Raw genomic sequence first — 21,183 nt, forward strand, 5'->3', positions numbered from 1 at the left:
GGTGTCTCTTAATGAATCAGGCACCTCCGACTCCAACATGCCCCCTCATCAAGAAAATTGGCAAACTTAATCACATAAATGTTTGCTGCAAGTGTGAACATACCCTATCGCTACAGTTTTGTTCAGCTGTTAATAAAACCATCTTTTGGGTTGTAAAAAGAAAAGACAACTAAAACAAAAACATCTGCTTTCTCACATTTTTTTTACTGAGTTCTGATTTTAGTTTAAAGGGGTTTTCCCACAAAAAAACAATTTTAATCAATAGATCTTGGAATAATAATAAGTTTCACAATTGGATGTGATTGAATAAAATGTTCCTGTGCTGAGATAATCTTATAAATGTGTCCCTGCTGTGTATTGTGTAATGGCTGTGTCTGACCGTGCAGGAACATGGTCTGATCATACCAAAGAAATCATGATTGTGTGTGGGGGAAGGTGGGAGGAGCTGTGGCAGCATCATACTGTGTGTGTGTGTGGAGGGGGCATCATACTGTGCATGTGTGGAGGGGGCATCATACTGTGTGTGGAGAGCGGAAAGGAATCACACTGTGTGTGGGGAAGATGTAAGGACTGTTTGTGGGGGCAGTGGGGATATTGTACTGTGTGGGGTCACTAGAGGCGTCATACTGTGTGTGGAGGCATTATACTGTGAGGGGAAAGCTGTGATCAAGGTGCATCTACAGTACAGACCAAAAGTTTGGACACACCTTCTCATTTAAAGATTTTTCTGTATTTTCATGACTATGGAAATTGTACATTCACACTGAAGGCATCAAAACTATGAATTAACACATGTGGAATTATATACTTAACAAAAAAGTGTGAAACAATTGAAAATATGTCTTATATTCTAGGTTCTTCAAAGTAGCCACCTTTTGCTTTGATGACTGCTTTGCACACTCTTGGCATTCTCTTGATGAGCTTCAAGAGGTAGTCACCGGAAATGGTCTTCCAACAATCTTGAAGGAGTTCCCAGATATGCTTAGCACTTGTTGGCCCTTTTGCCTTCACTCTGCAGTCCAGCTCACCCCAAACCATCTCGATTGGGTTCAGGTCTGGTGACTGTGGAGGCCAGGTCATCTGGCGTAGCACCCCATCACTCTCCTTCTTGGTCAAATAGCCCTTACACAGCCTGGAGGTGTGTTTGGGGTCATTGTCCTGTTGAAAAATAAATGATGGTCCAACTAAACGCAAACCGGATGGAATAGCATGCCACTGCAAGATGCTGTGGTAACCATGCTGGTTCAGTATGCCTTCAATTTTGAATAAATCCCCAACAGTGTCACCAGCAAAGCATCCCCACACCATCTCCTCCATGCTTCACGGTGGGAACCAGGCATGTAGAGTCCATCCGTTCACCTTTTCTGCGTCGCACAAAAACACGGTGGTTTGAACCAAAGATCTCAAATTTGAACTCATCAGACCAAAGCACAGATTTCCACTGGTCTAATGTCCATTCCTTGTGTTCTTTAGCCCAAACAAGTCTCTTCTGCTAGTTGCCTGTCCTTAGCAGTGGTTTCCTAGCAGCTATTTTACCATGAAGGCCTGCTGCACAAAGTCTCCTATTAACAGTTGTTGAAGAGATGTGTCTGCTGCTAGAACTCTGTGTGGCATTGACTTGGTCTCTAATCTGAGCTGCTGTTAACCTGCGATTTCTGAGGCTGGTGACTCGGATAAACTTATCCTCAGAAGCAGAGGTGACTCTTGGTCTTCCTTTCCTGGGGCGGTCCTCATGTGAGTCAGTTTCTTTGTAGCGCTTGATGGTTTTTGCAACTGCACTAGGGGACACTTTCAAAGTTTTCCCAATTTTTTGGACTGACTGACCTTCATTCCTTAAAGTAATGATGGCCACTCGTTTTTCTTTACTTAGCTGCTTTTTTTTGCCATAATACAAATTCGAACAGTCTATTCAGTAGGACTATCAGCTGTGTATCCACCAGACTTCTGCACAACACAACTGATGGTCCCAACCCCATTTATAAGGCAAGAAATCCCACTTATTAAACCTGACAGGGCACACCTGTGAAGTGAAAACCATTTCCGGTGACTACCTCTTGAAGCTCATCAATAGAATGCCAAGAGTGTGCAAAGCAGTCATCAAAGCAAAAGGTGGCTACTTTGAAGAACCTAGAATATAAGACATATTTTCAGTTGTTTCACACTTTTTTGTTAAGTATATAATTCCACATGTGTTAATTCATAGTTTTGATGCCTTCAGTGTGAATGTACAATTTTCATACTCATGAAAATACAGAAAAATCTTTAAATGAGAAGGTGTGTCCAAACTTTTGGTCTGTACTGTATATTCATTACACCGTGTTCCAAATTTTTATACAAAATGCTATTTTTCTCTGATTTTCCTAAATGTTGGTCGCAAATAAGTCAGTACAATGTTCAAATTATCAACTATTACTAAACTGAATTTTATTAAATAAACCTCTCAACAATAACAGTATTTTTTTTCAAAACTAAAAAATCACAAATGCATTGTTCAAAACGATTATGCACAACAGAGTTTCCAAACGTTTTATAGGTTAGAAAGAACTGAAAATGGAAATCTGTTGACTTTGCAGCACTAAGAGATCACATTTACTGAAGTCAAAAGCTTTTTCAATCAAAAACATCTTAACAGGCAAAGGTACATGTTAACATAGGACCCCTTCTTTGAGATTTTGCTACGGATGGCACGGATTTTCCTTTTGTACCATGGAAGAAAGTGGTCAGTCAGAAATTCTATATGCTTTGATGAGGTCATTTTTGCACCATCAGGGATAGTGTTGAGCATTCCGATACTGAAATATTGGGTATCGACCGATATTCGCGGTATCGGAGTTCCGATACTGAGTTCTGATACTTTTAGAATATCGAATACCGGAATCGGAAGTTCCCATAATGCCTGCGCTTTGCAGTGTCTCTGAAGGATGACAAGCTGGATGGCAGCGCTCAGCTTACTGTACTTGTCATTTAGTGTTAAAGGATTTATTAAAAAAAATAATAGTGTTTTCATGCACAGTCTCGTTAAAAAAGCTGGCAGGCAATTCAGTATCGGTACCCGACAATTTAGAATAGAAAGAATAGAGCATCACACAAAGATTAGATAGATAGAAACATGTCAGTCACATATATAAGAAGTACAGTGACAGTGTTGCTTACTGTACTTGTCATTTAGTGTTAAAATAAAGGATTTATTAAAAAAAAAATTAGCGTGGGGTTCCCCGTAATTTTAGTCTCTAGCGGAGGTTAAGCAGATAGCTGGGGCAGATGTTTGAAGCCTGAGAAGGGGGTAATACCCACGGAGCTTCCCAGGCTACTAATATCAGCCCCCAGCTGAATACCTAGCCTTTACTAGCTATTAAAATGGGGGACCCCAAAAAAAATGACATGGGGTCCCCCCTATTTTAATAGCTAACAAAGGCTAGGCAGACAGCTGGGGGCTGATATTAATATCCCAGGAAGGGTGCCATGAATATTGGCCCCCTCCCAGGCTAGAAACACCAGCCATCAGCCGCCCCAGAAATGGCGCATCCATAGGATGCGCCAATTCTGGCACTTAGCCTCGCTCTTCCCACTGCCCTGTAGCGGTGGCAGTGGGGTAAAAGGGCTGGGGTTGATGTCAGCTTATAATGCCAGCTGACATCAAGCCCAGGTTAGTAATGGAGAGGCGTCTATAAGACACCCCCATTACTAACCCCATAGTCAAAGTTAAAAAACCCCACAAACACCCAGAATAAAGTCCTTTAATTGAAATAAACACACAATTCTTTATTGTTCTAAAAGAAACCATACTTACCATCACGCCCATTCCAGCTGAAGCCAACGATCTCCTGCAATAAAAGTAAAATAATAAAGCAACCTCATCCTTACCTTTCCATGGTTCCCAGGACAGTTCAGCTCTGCTACATTCACATGACAGGCTGGATCACAGCCAAAAGCTGCCATCCAGCTTGCCATGCTGCAGACACTGAGAAGCGCAGGCATGCTTGCGCTCCTCAGTGTCTGGCTGTGACGGCATCCAGATGAGCCGAGTTCATGTCCAATGAACTCAGCTCACCTCATGCACGTCACTGACAGCGTGGGAGAATTCTCCTGCGCTCAGCGCTTGAGCAGGAGAATTCTCCCACGCTGTCAGTGACGTGCATGAGGTGAGCTGAGTTTCATCCTTCAGAGACACTGCAGAGCGCAAGCATGCCTGCGCTCTGCAGTGTCTATGAAGGATGGCATGCTGGATGGCAGCGCTCAGCTGCGATCCAGCCTGTCATCTCAATGCCATCCCAGCGTGGGAGAATTCTCCTGCTCAAGCGCTGAGCGCAGGAGAATTCTCCCACGCTGTCAATGACGTGCATGAGGTGAGCTGAGTTCATTAGACATGAGTTCACCTCATGCACGTCACTGACAGCGTGGGAGAATTCTCTTGCGCTCACCGCATGCGCAGCAGAATTCTCTCACGCTCACCACATGCGCAGTAGAATTCTCCCACACTGTCAGTGACGTGCATGAGGTGAGCTGAGTTCATTGGACATGAAATCGGCTCATCTGGATGCAGTCACAGCCAGACACTGAGGAGGGCAAGGGCGGCATGTCAAGCTGGATGGCAGCTTTCGGCTGCGATCCAGCCTGTCGTGTGAATGTAGCAGAGCTGGAGCCGTCCTGGGAACCATGGAAAGGTAAGGATGATGTTGCTTTATTATTTTACTTTAATTGCAGAAGACATTGTCTTCAGCTGGAATGGGTGTGATGGTAAGTATGGTTTAATTTAGAACATTAAAAAATTGTGTGTTTATTTCAATTAAAGGACTTTATTCTGGGTGTTGTGTTTTTTTAAATACTTTACTAGAAATTCATGGCGGTCATGTCTAATATTGGAATGACCCCATGAATTTCGGGCTTAGGGCCTGCTGATAATGCCAAGCTGGCCCTAACCCCTTTATTACCCAGTGAGCCACCGCACCAGGGCCCTGGATGAGTTGGGTACAGCGCCAGAAGATGGCGCTTCTATGAACGCGCCATTTTCTGGGGTGGCTGCCGACTGCAATTTGCAGCGGGAGGGGCCCAGAAAGCTTGGGCCTCCCTGCGCTGCGGATTCCAGCCCCCAGCTGCCTAGTTATACCTGGCTGGACACAAAAATAGGGCGAAGCCCCACGTATTTTTTTTTTTAAATTATTTCATGAAATTCATGAAATAATTTAAAAAAAAGGGCTTCCCTATATTGTTGTGTCCGGCCAGGTACAAATAGGCAGCTGGTGGTTGGGGGCAGCCCGTTCCTGCCTGCTGTACCTGGCTGGACACAAAAATAGGGCGAAGCCCCACGGCAATTTTTTTAAAAATTATTTCATGAAATAATTAAAAAAAGGGCTTCCCTGTATTTTTGATTCCAGCTAGGTACAAATAGGCATCTGGGGGTTGGGGGCAGCCCATTCCTGCCTGCTGTACTTGGCTGGTATTCACCAACCATCCAGGGTTGCACGGCACTCATCAGTAAACAAGCTTTTTAAAATTAGTCTTCATGCATGTCTAGGTCCACTGCAACTGTTTCTGCTTGTGAGCACTGTTTAGGGGTGGCTGAGTAGTAGGTTTATGCACAACTGCAAGCCTCTGGAGAATCCTATACATTGAGGTTCGCAGGACTCCAGTCACCAAGAGCTTTAAACATCTGTTTGCTGCTTTGTAATGGTATTTCAGCAGCTATTCTCTTAAACCGATGAATATGTCTGTCAGAAACTTTCTTCATTATGCCTTTATCTGCACGAACCCTTCTGTGCTCTGTATCAGCCACAAATCTCTTCACAGTACGATGATCACATGTAAGTTTTTATGAATTAATCTAATGTTTTCATACCCTGTCCAAGTCATTGCACTATTTGACGCTCTTCAGCAGCAGAGATCCTTTCCTTTCCCATAGTACTTAAAACCTGTGATCTGCTTAATAATGTGGAATGTCCTTCTTAAGTAGTTTTACTATAATTTGGCTCACCTGGCAAACTAATTGTCACAGGTGTTCAGTGATCCAAAGAGCCATGAGACACAATACCATCCATGAGTTTATTTGAAAAATAAAACATTACATTTTTATGACACTTACATCTAATTTGTATAATCATTTGTATATATACTTACGAGTGAATAACAGGAGTAGAATTATTTACTGCTTTTTATGAGCTTTATAGAAAGTAATAATTCATATAGTTTTGATTTACTGCTACTAGTATGAATTCATGTTACAATAAGCTCTGTCATAACATGAATTAGAAGTAGCAGCTAATTAACATACTTAATTTTAATTGCTTAGAATTAATATTTTGTTCAATACTAATATTAACATATTAAGTTCAGCATGGTGGTTCGGCCATGCACAACAGTCATGGTTCCTCATGTGGCCTCTTGGGAAAATTAATTGCCCACCCCTGCTCTAATGTGATATAAAAATGTTAATACATTTTCGTCAAGAGCACATCTGATAAACTCTACGACATTTATTCTGCTAGTGAAAAATACAGTCATATTAATTATGGAAAACAGGGTTAAAACAACCTCTTGGTTTGACATAAAAATGTACAGTAACAGTATCTAGGCTTAGTAAAGTTACCTAGTGTCTCCTTTTCAACTGTTCCGTTACCAATCCAACAATTTTCCGTCCCCATTTCTCTCCACCACATGTCTGCAGCACTTAAAGGCTTAGTCCAACAATGGCAAGATATATATTTTTTTTTACAAAACACAGTAAGTGCATGTTTATTATTAATATTGTACAATACCAGCACAAGTTTTCTTCCTTATACTTTTGCATCTTTTTTTTATCTCCTTCTGCCCCTCTGTGAATCCAGCTTCACATAGCTGAATGGGTGGTCTTATCTGTTGAAAAGACATTTCTCAGCAACACACTGCTTCTCCTCAGTGCTGCAAGATCCTCTCTCTGTTCTGACACATTTCATTTGTACTTTAGGCAAAATATATATATATATAGTTATTTTTTACATTTTAAAAATTACAAAAAGGAAAATGGGTGGATGCAAAGGTTTGGGCACTCTTGGAGATTTGTGTGCTCAGATAACTTTGACCAAGGTTTCAGACCTTACTTAGCCTGATAAGGTTATGGCTTGTTCACAATCATTGTTAGGAAAGGCCAGGTGATGCAAACTTCTCAGCTTGATAAAAACCCAGCCTCTGCTAACCTGGTGCCAAAAAACAGCAGCCATGGGTTCTTCTAAGCAGCTACCTAGCACTCTGAAAATGAAAACGCAGGATGCTGACAAAACTAGAGAAGGCTATAAGAATATAGCAAAGCGGTTTCAAGTTGCCCTTTCCTCAGTTCGAAATATAATTAAGAAGTGGTAATTAACAGGAACAGTGGAGGTCAAGATAAGGTCTGGAAGACCAAGCAAAATGTCAGTGAGAGCTGCTTGTAAGATTGCTAGAGGAAAATCAAAACCCCTACTTGACTGCAAAAGACCTTCAGAAAGATTTAGCAGACTCTGTAGTTATGGTATATTGTTCTACTGTTCAGAGACACCTGCACAAATATGGCCTCCATGGAAGAGCCATCAGTAGAAAACTTCTCTTGCGTCCTCACCATAAAATTCAGCGCCAGAAGTCTGCAAAAGAACATCTAAACAAGCCTGATGCACTTTGGAAACAAGTCCTGTGGAACAATGAGGTTAAAATAGAACTCTTTGGCCAATATGATCAAAGGTATGTGTGGAGAAAAAAGGGCACAGAATTTCAGGAAAAGAACATCTCACCAACCATTAAGCATGGGGGTGAATCAATCATGCTTTGGGGTTGTGTTTCAGCCAATGGCATGGGGTATATTTCACAGGTAGAGGGAAGAATGGATTCAATGATATTTCAACAAATTCTTGATGCAAACATAACACCATCTGTAAAAAAGCTGAAGTTGAAAAGAGGATGGCTTCTACAAATGGATAATGATCACACTTCAAAATCAACAATAGAATACCTCAAAAGGCGCAAGCTGAAGGTTTTACAATGGCTCTCACAGTCCTCTGATCTGAACATCATTGAAAATCTGTGGCTAGATCTCAAAACAGCAATGCATGGAAGACGACTCAGGAATCTGACAGAACTGGAAGAATTTTCCAAGGAAGAATGGATGAAAATCCCTCAAACAAGAATTGAAAAACTCTTGACTTGCTACAAAAAGCGTTTACAAGCTGTGATACTTGCAAACGGAGGTGCTACTAGGTACTAACCCTGCAGGGTGCCCAAAGTTTTGTGTCCGCCCAATTTCCTTTTTCTAATTTTTAAAATGTAAAAGATGAAAATATATTTTTTGCCTAAAATACAAAGGAAATATATCATCTTTAACTTTAGGCCTTTTAGAGATTATTTCATCTTCAACTTGCTTAACTGTTCACAATAACAGTAATTTTGACTAAGGGAGCCCAAACGTTTATATGCAACTGTACAGAATTAATACAATCTGAGACTACATTATGATTTTGGGAATAACCCTTTAATACCCCCTGAATATGTATTTACAATTAGGCATATTATATTACCCTATTATTACATATGTTGGGCAGGGAATAAAAGATATTTTAAAAGGGCACAGATTAGTATAAAACTAAAAGTAGTAATACTATATTCTCCTCAACATCCCCAGCAGCTCTTGTTCTGAATAATACAAAACTAGGAGGGACAAGCAGGGACTGGCGAAAAATTAGAGCAATATTTTGAGGGCAAGTATCACTTTTTTTAAATCAGTCTAAGCTTTTTATTTATTTTACTGGTATAGCATCATAATATTCCTAAGTTCTTTACAGACATCACTGTCTTCATTGGGACTTACAATCTAAATTCCCTATCAGCATGTTTTTGGAGTATCGGAGGAAACCCATGGAGAACATACAAACTCCTTGCAGATGTTGTCCTTGTTGGGATTTTAACCCACGACCCCAGGACTGTAAGGCTATCCTTTCTTTTTTTCCTAGACAACCCCTTTAATATCAATAAAAAAAATCAAAAATAACATAGCAGAAAAGTTACAACCATATTTACCAGCATATTATTTTTGTTTTTTTTTCTGTGGCTTTGCTTTTGATTTTAGTATAGGGAATTGCAAAACAATGAGGACCCTTGACATGGGCTGCAAGTTTTGGTATTCTTCCTGGCAGCCTTAGGCTTTCAGTCATAAAGGCGTGGCTTCAATCAAAGCTCAATATACGTTGAGTGGCTGTAACCAAGCTCGGCACTGACTGACAGCTGGCTCAGCAGTGCATCAGTGCTGAGCTGGCTGTCAGTCATTGCCAATGCGTAGTTATAGCCGCCACTCAGTATGTATTTAGCAGTGACTGTAGCAGCACCTCTATGACTGAAAGCCGAGGCTGCTGGGAGGAATAAAGCTCATTTCCTCCTGGTAGCCGGGCTTTTAGAGCAGCAGTTGGGCAGCTTTGGAACGCTATTAAGCTGCAAATTAATCCCATATCTGCAGGTTGTGTTTTGACAAGATAGGCTCCCTTTAAGATTTGGCTGCACCGACAACAATATTGGCACTAAATAATTACAATTGGCACTAGATGGAACATATTGGCATTACATGCTTTAATTTGCTTGTTAATTAATAACTTCACCAACACTGGGTAGGTCATTTAGGTAGGTAGGCGCCTAGAAGTTTTTTGCTTTCAGTAACTATAGTATTTCTAATAGTGGTCTGTGAATAGTGCTGTAACTGGAGACACTTACATGATAGGGACAAAAGTATTGAGACACCTATAGGACCTTTTATGATACTCCATTCTAAATCCATAGTCATTAATAAAAGGATTTTGACCCCTTTGATGCTTCCACTCTTCTTGGATGTATTTCTAAAAGATTTTGTGTCTGTAAGAATTTATGCCTTTCACCCAGAAGAACATTTGTGATGTCAGATACTGATATTGGACCTACTTACCTATTGTTGGAGGCACTCCTCCTTACAGGGGTTATTCAGGACTTTTACATTGATGGCCTAGCCTTATGATCGGTCATCAATATCTGATCGGTGGGGATGCGACACGTAGTACCTCCACCAATCAGCTGTTCCCGAGGGGGCCGGACGTACTCAGTTGTGGAGCTGCACATTAAGCTCAGTCTTCGATATAGTGGCCGTGGCCAGAAACTGGATGTCCATCAACACAAAACACAATCCATTAATAAAACGACCAGTAAATTCATCCAAAGTAAGTAAGTGCAAAAAAATGAAACCATGAAGTATATACACTAGTAATACATAATTTAGGTACATGTTAGCCCACTATTTAATAATAAATTAATTTGTATCAATTTAAAGAGAATATCTGATATATGCCTACATCCACATAATATGGCTATAAAGTGCGCAGTGCTACTTTACACGGATAGCTTGGCAGACAAATACATAACAAACGAGTAAAGTAATTATACCAGTTTCAAAGGAGTGGTTAGGACATCCCAAACACCTGGTTTGGTGGAAAAACATACCTAAAAGAACGTATTAATAGTATATATACTTCATGGTTTCATTTTTTGCACTTCCTTATTTACTATGGATAAATTTACTGCTCTTTTTTAATGGCTTGTGTTTTTAATATTTTGGGAAGCAACGTATAACCAAATAAGATTACAATTATTAATTATACTGAGATTGTGGTTATTACTATTACTCCAACTACATTTATGCTTTTGTAATTATGTGGCCCATTGGCCTTTAGCCAAATATAGGTTTGTGTACTGTGCATAGTTGACTAGGCTCGGGTGGTCGGTCTCCTTGGCAACAAGCTGTAAACTATTTAAGATAAAAGCTCTCACAGCAGGAGAATGACAGTATATAGAAAAAGCAAGTAAATTGTAAACTTACTTATTTTCATGCTGTCTTACTATAAGGCTATGTTCACACACGTTGGATTTTGAAGCGTATTTTGCTGCAGATTTTTATGCAAATTTTCAGCTGCGTTTTGCAGTACCAGCAAAGTCTATGAGAAACCAGAATTCTCTGTTCACACATGTTTTTTTTTTGCTTCGTATTTTGTGACTTGGTTGTGTTTTTGGAAAATAGAGCATTTCACTTATTTCAGCGTTTTTGCTGCTTATTTACAGCGTTTTTTCACCTATAGGAAGTAATGGGTGATCAAATAAAAGCAGCAAAAAACGCAACAAAACCTGCATTTTTAACGCAGCTGTTTTCCTGCCAGAGAAAAGTTAGCAGCAAATTTGCTGCAGAAAAAAGCATGTGTGTGAACATAGCCTTACAATTTAATAACTGTATTGCCAGAGGAGGTTTGGAACTCTGCAGTTATTGAGTCAGCAGAGCGATGGCAACTTTTATACACTATGGATCAATGATCCCACTCTGTAACGCCACATGGCCTGCCACTTCGAGGCGGTGGCATTCAATTATAGATAACAAAGTAGCTCTCTGTAGCGCTAGGTATGCTAACATGAAATATATGAAATGTTAATAGAATTACTGCTCAAGAAAATAGAAATAATTGAGAAATCTTAGCGCATAAATTGGCCAATTCATGAGTACCTGGCAGCCACGGTAAGGCGTTTCTCGATACCAGGACCCTGCCAAAGTGTATCCTCTCTTAGAGACTAACATCTGCATGAGTATGGGAAGGAAAGAACCTGCTGTAATTAAAACCGCCTGTGGCTTAGAGGCAGAGTGCTCAGTCAGAAGGCCTATGCATATAAACGAAAAAAAATGAGCGTCACATCTAAAACTGAAAACTGGTCTGTACAAGTGTTTACTAAGAGTAGCCACCTTCATATATAACTAACAAATAAAATAGCACTCTGTAGCGCTTTTTTCGTTAGTCTCTAAGAGGATACACATTGGTAGGTCCTGGTATTGAGAAACACCTTATTGTGGCTGCCAGGTACACACGTACACATGAATTGGCCAATTTATGCGCCAAGATTTCTCATTTTCTTCAGCAGTAATGCTATTCATACTTCATATATTTCATGTTCGCATACGTAGCATTGCAGTGTGCTTTGTTTGTTAGTTGTATATTGAGGTAGCTGCTCCTAGAAAGCACCTGTTCACACATATTTCTTGTTTTGGATGTGACGGTCAGTCTTTTGTGTTTATGTATAGGCTTTCTGATTGAGGTGGTTTTAATTGCAGCAGGATCTTGCCTTCCCATCACATGCAGACTTTGGTCTCTTAGAGAGGAGCTTACATTGGTAGGTTCCTGGTAACGAGAAACGCCTTATCGTGGCTACCAGGTACACATAAATTGGCCAAGTTATATGCTAAGATTTCTCAGTTATTTCTATTTTCTAGAGCAGTAATGCTATTTATATTTCATATATTTCACGTTTGCATACTTAGCGCTACAGGGTTCTACTTTATTTGTTAGTTATATATGGAGATGTCTACTCTTAGTAAGCACTTGTACACACCAGTTTTCTGTTTTGGATGGGACGGTCAGTTTTTTTCGCATCCAACAAATGTTATTAGAGGCAGGCTACACGGCTAAAGGCTGGATGTTATACACCCGTTGCAATGAAAATGAATGAAAAATCTGACTTCAGTGCTTAAGATGTGTGTTCCAATACTTTTCTTTATACAGTGTAGACAAAAAGTTTTGTCTGTATAGTGACCAGTGTGAACATGCGCCTACACGCAGCATGCATACCAACGTCTATTCCAGTTCATTTCTTTAGGTTTTTGTTCCATATAGTGTAGGTCTACATAGGATCTGTACACAAAACAGTGAAAGATTCTTAATCAAGACTTGGCAAAGTTTATTTATTTTGGATGCACTAAAGCAATAAAAAATTGTTTGCAAATGTGAACAAGTCCTTTAATTGTTGGCGTCACAAGTTCTGTAACAGGTAAATGAAAACATTTATTAAGAAGAATCATGTCTGTTATTAGAAAAAAAAACACTTCCAAATACTTTAACATAAATGTAAACTTTATTGTTTGTTACAATAGTGAACTGCAAGTTCTCCGCTTCATTCTGAGTAACCATTCAAACAAAATGCATGAAAACATTACGTCTTTTTTATTCTCTTTCCCCTACATGGGACACTAGATCGCCTCTGCCATGTCTACCAGGAAACTAATTATAAAAAAGCAGCATGGATGGCAGCACCATTAAAGCGAAATAAAAAAAAATAAAAAAAATCCCTTGTGTTGCACTTTTTCTGGAAATGAAAGACGCTTTTGAAGTAGCTAGGAAATGTGCTTCTATATACCACAGGGTAGTACAATGATGACTGCATGTTTCCTACAGGTTTGTCATTACAGTATAACTTACTGTACTCTGGTGCATGATTGCCGCCTCTAACCTTTTTCTATTCTAATTTGCTAATATATTAAACTATCTAATACAATTAAGGTTACATTAAAACATTTAACATCAAGTTACATTAAGTGCTTCCTTGAAATACTAGGAAAATTGTACCCATATTTGGCTTTTCTGGACTTTGTTATAACAGACAGAACACTTTATGATCTGAAGAATATGGCTTTACAACAACATGAGCTCTCAAGTTTCATACCCGGGTATAGTGGTACCCTTCGAATGTTGGCCTGCTTCCAATGCACAAGGACATAGAAGAATACCGGAGACTGAAGGTAAGTAAGACAAGTTGCTTAGATTATGGTTTGAGATTGTTAAAGGAGGATTGGTAATCCCTTTTGAAGGTTCAATTAAAAAAAAACATTAGGTTGTAGCAAAGATCCTTTGAGTTGTATTCTCTTTGTTTACCAGAAGAGGGCACTTTAATCTTTTCTGTACTGCTCGATAAGCATATACAAAAGAACAGTGTTACCGAACTCACGCGCACAGCCCTGCAGTAGTATTCTGACCGTTCAGAAAAATAGAAAACATGACTGATTTTAGGCTTTAGATTTAACTATGTATAAACCAGACTTTTATAATGTCCTGGAGCCCAAAACATTTGAATGACCTTAGTAAATAGGATTTTCTCTCCATCCCTTCTATGAGATATTTGTTATTTTAGTGCACAAGTAGTTCCACATAGACTGATGAGGCTTTGATATGTGTACACTCCATGACAGCTGTAATAAGGAGCAGCTGGACAAGTCTGATGTCAATCACGCTAGATACAAGACCTAGTGGATATGTATGAAAATTAAGGTCCAGTATTATTACTGTAGCAACCATGTTGGGCAAGTGGTTTGTTTGCATATTAAAAAGAACTGCAGCTGGACACGACACACAACATTGGCCAAGCATCCTAAATGTTCAATTGTTTTTTTTTCTTCTAACTTGTCCACTTTATAACATTAAACCAATATATTAATCCCTAACCGAAATAAAAACAGGTTCTATTCTACTTCACGCAGCCTTTTGCTCACCTTCACGTATCCTTGAAGTATATACCACTTTACACGGATAACTTGTGTTGGGCAGTAGTAAAAACAGAGGTTTTAACGCAAAACATAGTATTTCTCCCATGTGACCCGATTACTACAGAACGGTCTATGTCCCATGGCTCCTTGAAATACCGGTAGTGCAGAATGCACAGATCAGCTTCATTTTTAAGACAATAATTAAATATATTTAATACATTTTTGTCTCTAGGATCTAAGTGCTTGAGATATGGTTTTCTTTGTGCCTTTGAATTATTTTCTTACTCCAAATTCTGTTATGTTTTTTTTCCTTTAATTTTCAATGACCCTGAGGTATGACTTGGCATTAGGTTCCACGGTTAATCAGCCTTGGCAGCTTTTCTGGTTTTGGTGATATATGCTTCAAAGAAGAAGTGGCAGAAGAGCATAAAGTAGCTGAGGTACATGATGGAGGACCACACAATGTTTTGTACATGGGATGGGCATTGTCCTTGCTGCATCCATGAGAAGACCAGATAATTCACCACACAGCCAATGATCATTTGAGTGATCTGAGATAACGTGATCAACATGGCAAACTTTCGGGATACCCTAAAGCCAGCTGCACGCAAGGCATAGTATGTATACATTACTGCGTGCACTCCATAGTTCATGGTCATAAACCAACCTCCACCAGCTACCATGTCTTTGTACGAGTACCACGAATAAAGTAATACTGTTATATGGTGATACCAGTGAAGAAAGATGAGCTTCTGTTTTCTAAGAATAATGAAAATAGTATCTCCTGAAAAAAATGAGAAAGGAAAGAAAACAGGGTGTTAGCATATATATATGCAAAAAATAGAAAGAATGTCAATCAGTTCACCACTCCTGTGTTAGAGATACGTATCCCAGGAATCTTCCAGGGTAGACAGTCTGTGGTCTGGGTGTGGTGCACGGAGAATGCACTGGTCTTCCAGGTCAAAGAGCTCTCAGTGGTCCAAAAGGGGATGTTCTCCAGCACCAAAGGAAGGTAGTTAAAGCTTAGCCTTTAATCATATGGGATAAAGAATGGGCAGAATGTGCACATATTAAAAAAACCCATAATGCTTAAGTCTTTTCGGTAGAAAAACCCTTAAGCATAGCTTTGATTAAAGAGGTTGTCCATTACTTTTACATTGATGACCTATCCATAGGATAGGTCATCAATGTCTGATCGGCCGTGGGCTTGACACCTGGCACCCCCGCCAATCAGCTGCTATCGGTGTCGGAAGCAGAGGCCGCAAGTACTCACTTGCCGAGCTGCACCGCCGTCTGATAGTGGCCGGGCTTGGATCTACACATCTGCCTCCTATTCAAATCAATAGGAGGCGGATGTGTAGCACCCTGCTGCGGCAACTATTAGAAGAGGGAGCAGCTCGGCAAGTGAGTACTTATGGTCGGGGGCCGTCACCGACACTGGTAATGGCTGATAAGCGGGGGTGCCGGGTGTCCTAAGGATAGGACATCAATGTAAAAATTGTGGACCACCTATATAAGGGTTTGTCTACCCAAAACGTGTAAGCATTATGTTTTTCATTTAAATATGTGCACATTCTGGCAATTTTTTATTATATATGATTAAAGGCTAAGCTTTAACTACTTTCCTTTGGTGCTGGAAAACATCCCCATTTGGAAGCACATATACATTATGAATGTAACAGAAATTAGAACTTGTAAGAACATTTGGGATATACACTACAGTTCAAAAGTTTGGGGTCACCCAGACAATTTTGTGTTTTCCATGAAAACTCATACTTTTATTTATCAAATGAGTTGCAAAATGAATAGAAAATATAGTCCAGACATTGACAAGGTTAGAAATAATAATTTTTATTAGAAAGAATATTTTTCTCCTTCAAACTTTGCTTTCGTCACAGAATGCTCACTTTGTAGCAATTACAGCATTGCAGACCTTTGGCATTCTAGCTGTTAATTTGCTGAGGTAATCTTGAGAAATTTCACCCCATGCTTCCTGAAGCCTTTCCACAAGTTGGATTGGCTTGATGGGCACTTTTTGCGTACCATAAGGTCAAGCTGCTGCCACAACAGCTCAATGGGGTTGAGATCTGGTGACTGTGCTGGCCACTCCATTACAGATAGAATACCAGCTGCCTGCTTCTTCCCTAAATAGTTCATGCATAATTTGGAGGTGTGCTTTTGGTCATTGTCCTGTTGAAGGATGAAATTGGCTCCAATCAAGCGCTGTCCACATGGTATGGCATGGCATGGCATTGCAAAATGGAATGATAGTCTTCCTTATTCAAAATCCCATTTACATTGTACAAATCTCCCACTTTACCAGCACCAAAGCAACCCCAGACCATCACATTACCTCCACCATGCTTGACAGATGGCATCAGGCACTATTCCAGCATCTTTTCAGTTGTTCTGCATCTCACAAATGTTCTTCTGTGTGATCCAAACACCTCAAACTTTGATTCATATGTCCATAGAACTTTTTTTCCAATCTTCCTCTGTCCAATGTCTGTGTTCTTTTGCCCATATTAATCTTTTCCTTTTATTAGCCAGTCTCAGATATGGCTTTTTCTTTGCCACTCTGCCCTGAAGGCCTCTTCACAGTAGACGTTGACACTGGCTTTTTGTGTGTACTATTTAATGAAGCTGCCAGTTGAGGAGCTGTGAGGCGTCGATTTCTCAAACTAGAGACTCTAATGTACTTGTCTTGTTGCTCAGTTTTGCAGCGGGGCCTCCCACTTCTCTTTCTACTCTGGTTAGAGCCTGTTTGTGCTCTCCTCTGAAGGGAGTAGTACACACCGTTGTAGGAAATCTTCAGTTTCTTGGCAATTTCTCGCATGGAATAGCCTTCATTTCTAAGAACAAGAATAGACTCTCAAGTTTCACATGAAAGTTCTCTTTTTCTGGCCATTTTGAGAGTTTCATAGAACAAACTAATGTAATGCTCCAGATTCTCAACTAGCTCAAAGGAAGGTCAATTTTATAGCTTCTAAAATCAGCCAAAAAGTTTTCAGCTGGGCTAACATACTTGGGCAAGGGTTTTCTAAACATCCATTAGCCTTCTTACACAGTTAGCAAACAAAATGTACCATTAAAACACTGGAGTGGTGGTTGTTGGAAATGGGCCTCTATACACCTATGTAGATATTGCAATAAAAACAAGATGTTTGCAGCTAGAATAGTCATTTACCACATTAACAATGAATAGAGTGTATTTCTGATTCATTTAATGTTAGCCTCATTGAAAAAAAATGTGCCTTTCTTTCAAAAATAATGAAATTTCTAAATGACCCAAACTTTTGAACGGTAGTGTATATGGGGAGACCAAACCTATTTAGTAGAGGAGATTCTTTTTATCTGGAAATGGATTCATTACAATGGATAATAATTGATAATTAGTATTGGAAATGCATTGATCATAATGCATAAGAATTGATAACCAGTATTGGAAATGCATGAATGATAATTGCCAAATGTGATAATTGGCGTTCTGCAAAAGAAAAACTGGAATGTACGATAACATTTTCCACTCTCTGGTACAAGCATCATTGTGATAAAAGTTCTCATGTCACCAAACACCAATAGCTGTAAAATCAATCATATTTAGTATTATTGACATACACATTAATAGGAACTGTCCATTGAGGATTATGTTGCAGTATATAGATATCCTGTATATATTGTTCCTGTTATCGAGCTCTGCCTTATAAATGGGATTGGCTTCAGTTCATATTGGAGCCATGACAGCTATGCCGGATGCATTTTCAGACAGATCCGCAAGGATATTATCTTATAATGGAGTCTGTCAAGTTTCCATCAAGTTTCTGGTATTTTGACAGTAGGGACAGAACTAGAAACCGTGCTATTCTTGCCATTAAAAATACTGGAAACCCTAGATGGAATGAACATAACGCAGATGTGAACAGAGCCTTAAGATTGAAGCTTTGTAATTAGGTTGGGGCTACACCGCAACTTTGACCATGACACCTGTCACACGTCAAAAATTAGCTTGGTATCACTGCTACATTGCAGCGCCATACAAGTGAATGGGGTTTTGCATTTCGACCCTGAGGGTGCTGCGACCTTGACAAACGAGTCACAAGAGGTCCAAATGAGTTGACTTTTTTGTGACTTAATTGTCGGAGTAAGGTCGATGTTGCAATGTGACCCTATTCACTTGTATGGCACTGTAATGTAGCAGCGACATCTAGAAAACTTTGGTCACGCCACAGGAGTCGCATCCACAGTTGCTGTGCAGCTCCACCCTAACTGATAGGACTACTCTCAGTACATCTGCTGCTGCTTTGACTGATATCCTGTATCTTTAAAAATAAATTCATCAGCAACATTCTTCTATATGTGGGAAGCTTTGTATAAGGCTGTGTGCCCACGTAGCATTTTTCAAGCGTACATGCTGCGGAATTTCCGCAGCGTAAACGCTTGAAAAACGCATGTATATCCGCACCCCATGGTCCCCAATGGGATTCCGCAAGTTCTATGCACATGCTGCGGATTTTTCCGCAGCGTTTATGCCGCGTTCAAAAATCCGCAGCTTGTCATTTAATTTTGCGTTTCCGCAAGCGGAATTGCCTTTGTCCAATGCATAAAAAACGCAAGGCAATTCCGCATGTGGAAAACGCGTGATAAACGCGCGAAAAATGCGCGATAAACGCGTGCGGAATTCCGCATGCGTTTTTCCGGGAGAGGACTTGCATTTATGCAGCAGAAATTTTCTGCTGCATAAATGCAACGTGGGCACATAGCCTAATAATTTATATTAAAGCTGGAACTTACATAGTTTCATTAACTTCTTAAGGACCAGGTGATTTTTCCATTTTTACCTAGCCCTCTTCTAAGAGCAATACCTTTTATTTTTCCGTTGACATGGCCCTACAATGGTTTGTTCTTTGCAGGATGATTTGTAGTTTTGAGTGACTGCATTCACTTTACCATATACTGTACTGAAAATCATGAAAAACCCAACTGGGTGGAAATTAACAAAAAACATCAATCAAACGGAAATTTTACCATTTTTGGTTCACTTTGGTGTAAAAATTACTTGGTAGCTTTGCCCTGTAAGTCTGTATGGTTATGGTGATGCCAAATTTATACAGATTTCTTTACTAACTAAATAAGCTTTTTTTTTCCAAAATAAAAAAATAAAATAAAATAGAAATAGAAAAATGGCCCACAAGCCATATTTATTATGGTCAATGAAGGTGTATTGGGGGCTTTTTTTCCTTGGGAAAATCTGTACTTTTTATTGCTACCATGTTGGGGGTCTGATTTTGATTTTCGATTTTTTTTCTGTTTTGGCTCTCATTGCATAGGATGCAAATTTTTAGATTTTTTTAATTAGTGAGGAAAATTACAAAAGTGAAAATACTAAATATGTTAAAAGTGGGGGGTGACAAACTTTTACACTTTTAGGTTTTCTTTTTAGATTTTTTACAAAAGTTTTTAAAGTTTTTTATATTTTGTATCGTATTAGGAAACGTAATCCTGCTATGGCCTATACAATACACTGCTATACTGTATCATTGCAGTCTATTTATAATTACCGTTCTATGACACCCAGCTATACCATTCACAGACTGCGCTTCATAGGAGTAGTAACACAGCAGACGAGGGGGCCTTCAGTAGGCTCCATCTGCTATGACAACCCATCAGCACCCTGCAATTGTGTTGATGGATGTCAGAAGCACACATCTGCTTTTAAGCTCTTAACCCCTTCCGGACCGATGACGCATATTTACGTCATCAGCCATGTCCGTGTGAGCCCGCATCTTTTCCAGCACATGATGGCTGTTGTAATCAGCCATCAAGTGCCTCTAATAGCCGCAGGTGGATCCGAGATCCACCCGTGGCTGTTAACCAGTTAAATGCCACTGTCAATCACTGACAGCGGCATTTAACACACGCAGACAGGAAGCGCGTCATTGATCCCACCCATCGGTGTCACACTATTGCAAGGCGCCGATGGGTTGTCATGAAGGCCAGTGGTCTTCTGAAGACCCTCGTGCCTGTCATCAGGATAGTCCTATGAACGCTGGCCCGTGCTGAATGTAGTGGTCATGCAAATTAAAGACAATTTGTGTCCAGTTGGGTACATTAGGAACATGCACACCACAGTGAAAATAATGCAATCTAATCCACAGCAGTAAATAAAGCAGTTAACCCCTTTCTGACGTGATCTGTAATAGTATGTCGCACTGGCCCGGGTCTATTGGACCAGGTACGTATTATTACGCATCACGGGATCGCGCCCGGACACAAGCGGTGCAGGGCGATCACCGCCGGCTGTCAGCTGATTGTCACAGCTGACACCAGGTGTTATGTGCCAGGAGCGGTCCTGTACCGCTCCCAGCACATTAACCCCTGAAATGCTGCAATCGAAGTTGATTGCAGCACTCCGGGAGCAAAGGGAGGTAAGCGCTGCTTACTTACCTCTTCTCCGGCGTCCCGTGCTCTCTGTGCCGGGTCCCGGTGGTTGTCATGACGACATGCGGGTCACCAGACATGCGCGTTCTAACTAACTTGTGTGTGCAGGGCTGCAACCTGCTTAGCATAGAGATGCTGCTGCTGCATTTCTATGCTATGCAAGCGATCTGGGTTAAAAAAGTGAAAGTCCCATAGAGGGACAAAGTGTAAAAGCAAAAAAAAGATTCAGAAAATGAGAAAAAACTAATTGTAAAATATATATATATATATATATATATATATATATATATATATATATACAGTACAGACCAAAAGTTTGGACACACCTTCTCATTTAAAGATTTTTCTGTATTTTCATGAGTATGAAAATTGTACATTCACACTGAAGGCATCAAAACTATGAATTAACACATGTGGAATTATATACTTAACAAAAAAGT

At 40.0% G+C, this 21,183-nt stretch overlaps 1 protein-coding gene across 2 annotated transcripts in view; it reads right to left on the reverse strand.

Moving 5' to 3' along the window:
• Positions 1-12,881: 12,881 nt before the first annotated feature.
• The window catches only part of ELOVL6 (ELOVL fatty acid elongase 6), a 113,194-nt gene continuing 104,892 nt past the window's right edge, over positions 12,882-21,183 (reverse strand). For both annotated transcript variants that reach the window (XM_073640833.1, XM_073640825.1), the window contains exon 4: positions 12,882-15,089. In XM_073640833.1, coding sequence (XP_073496934.1) covers positions 14,665-15,089 — 425 coding nt within the window. In that variant the 3' untranslated portion in view covers positions 12,882-14,664. The remainder of the gene's footprint in view (positions 15,090-21,183) is intronic.

Source organism: Phyllobates terribilis, unplaced genomic scaffold, assembly GCF_046119375.1.
Source record: "Phyllobates terribilis strain yellow unplaced genomic scaffold, ASM4611937v1 Scaffold_1__5_contigs__length_1240528914, whole genome shotgun sequence".
Lineage (NCBI taxonomy): Eukaryota > Metazoa > Chordata > Amphibia > Anura > Dendrobatidae > Phyllobates > Phyllobates terribilis.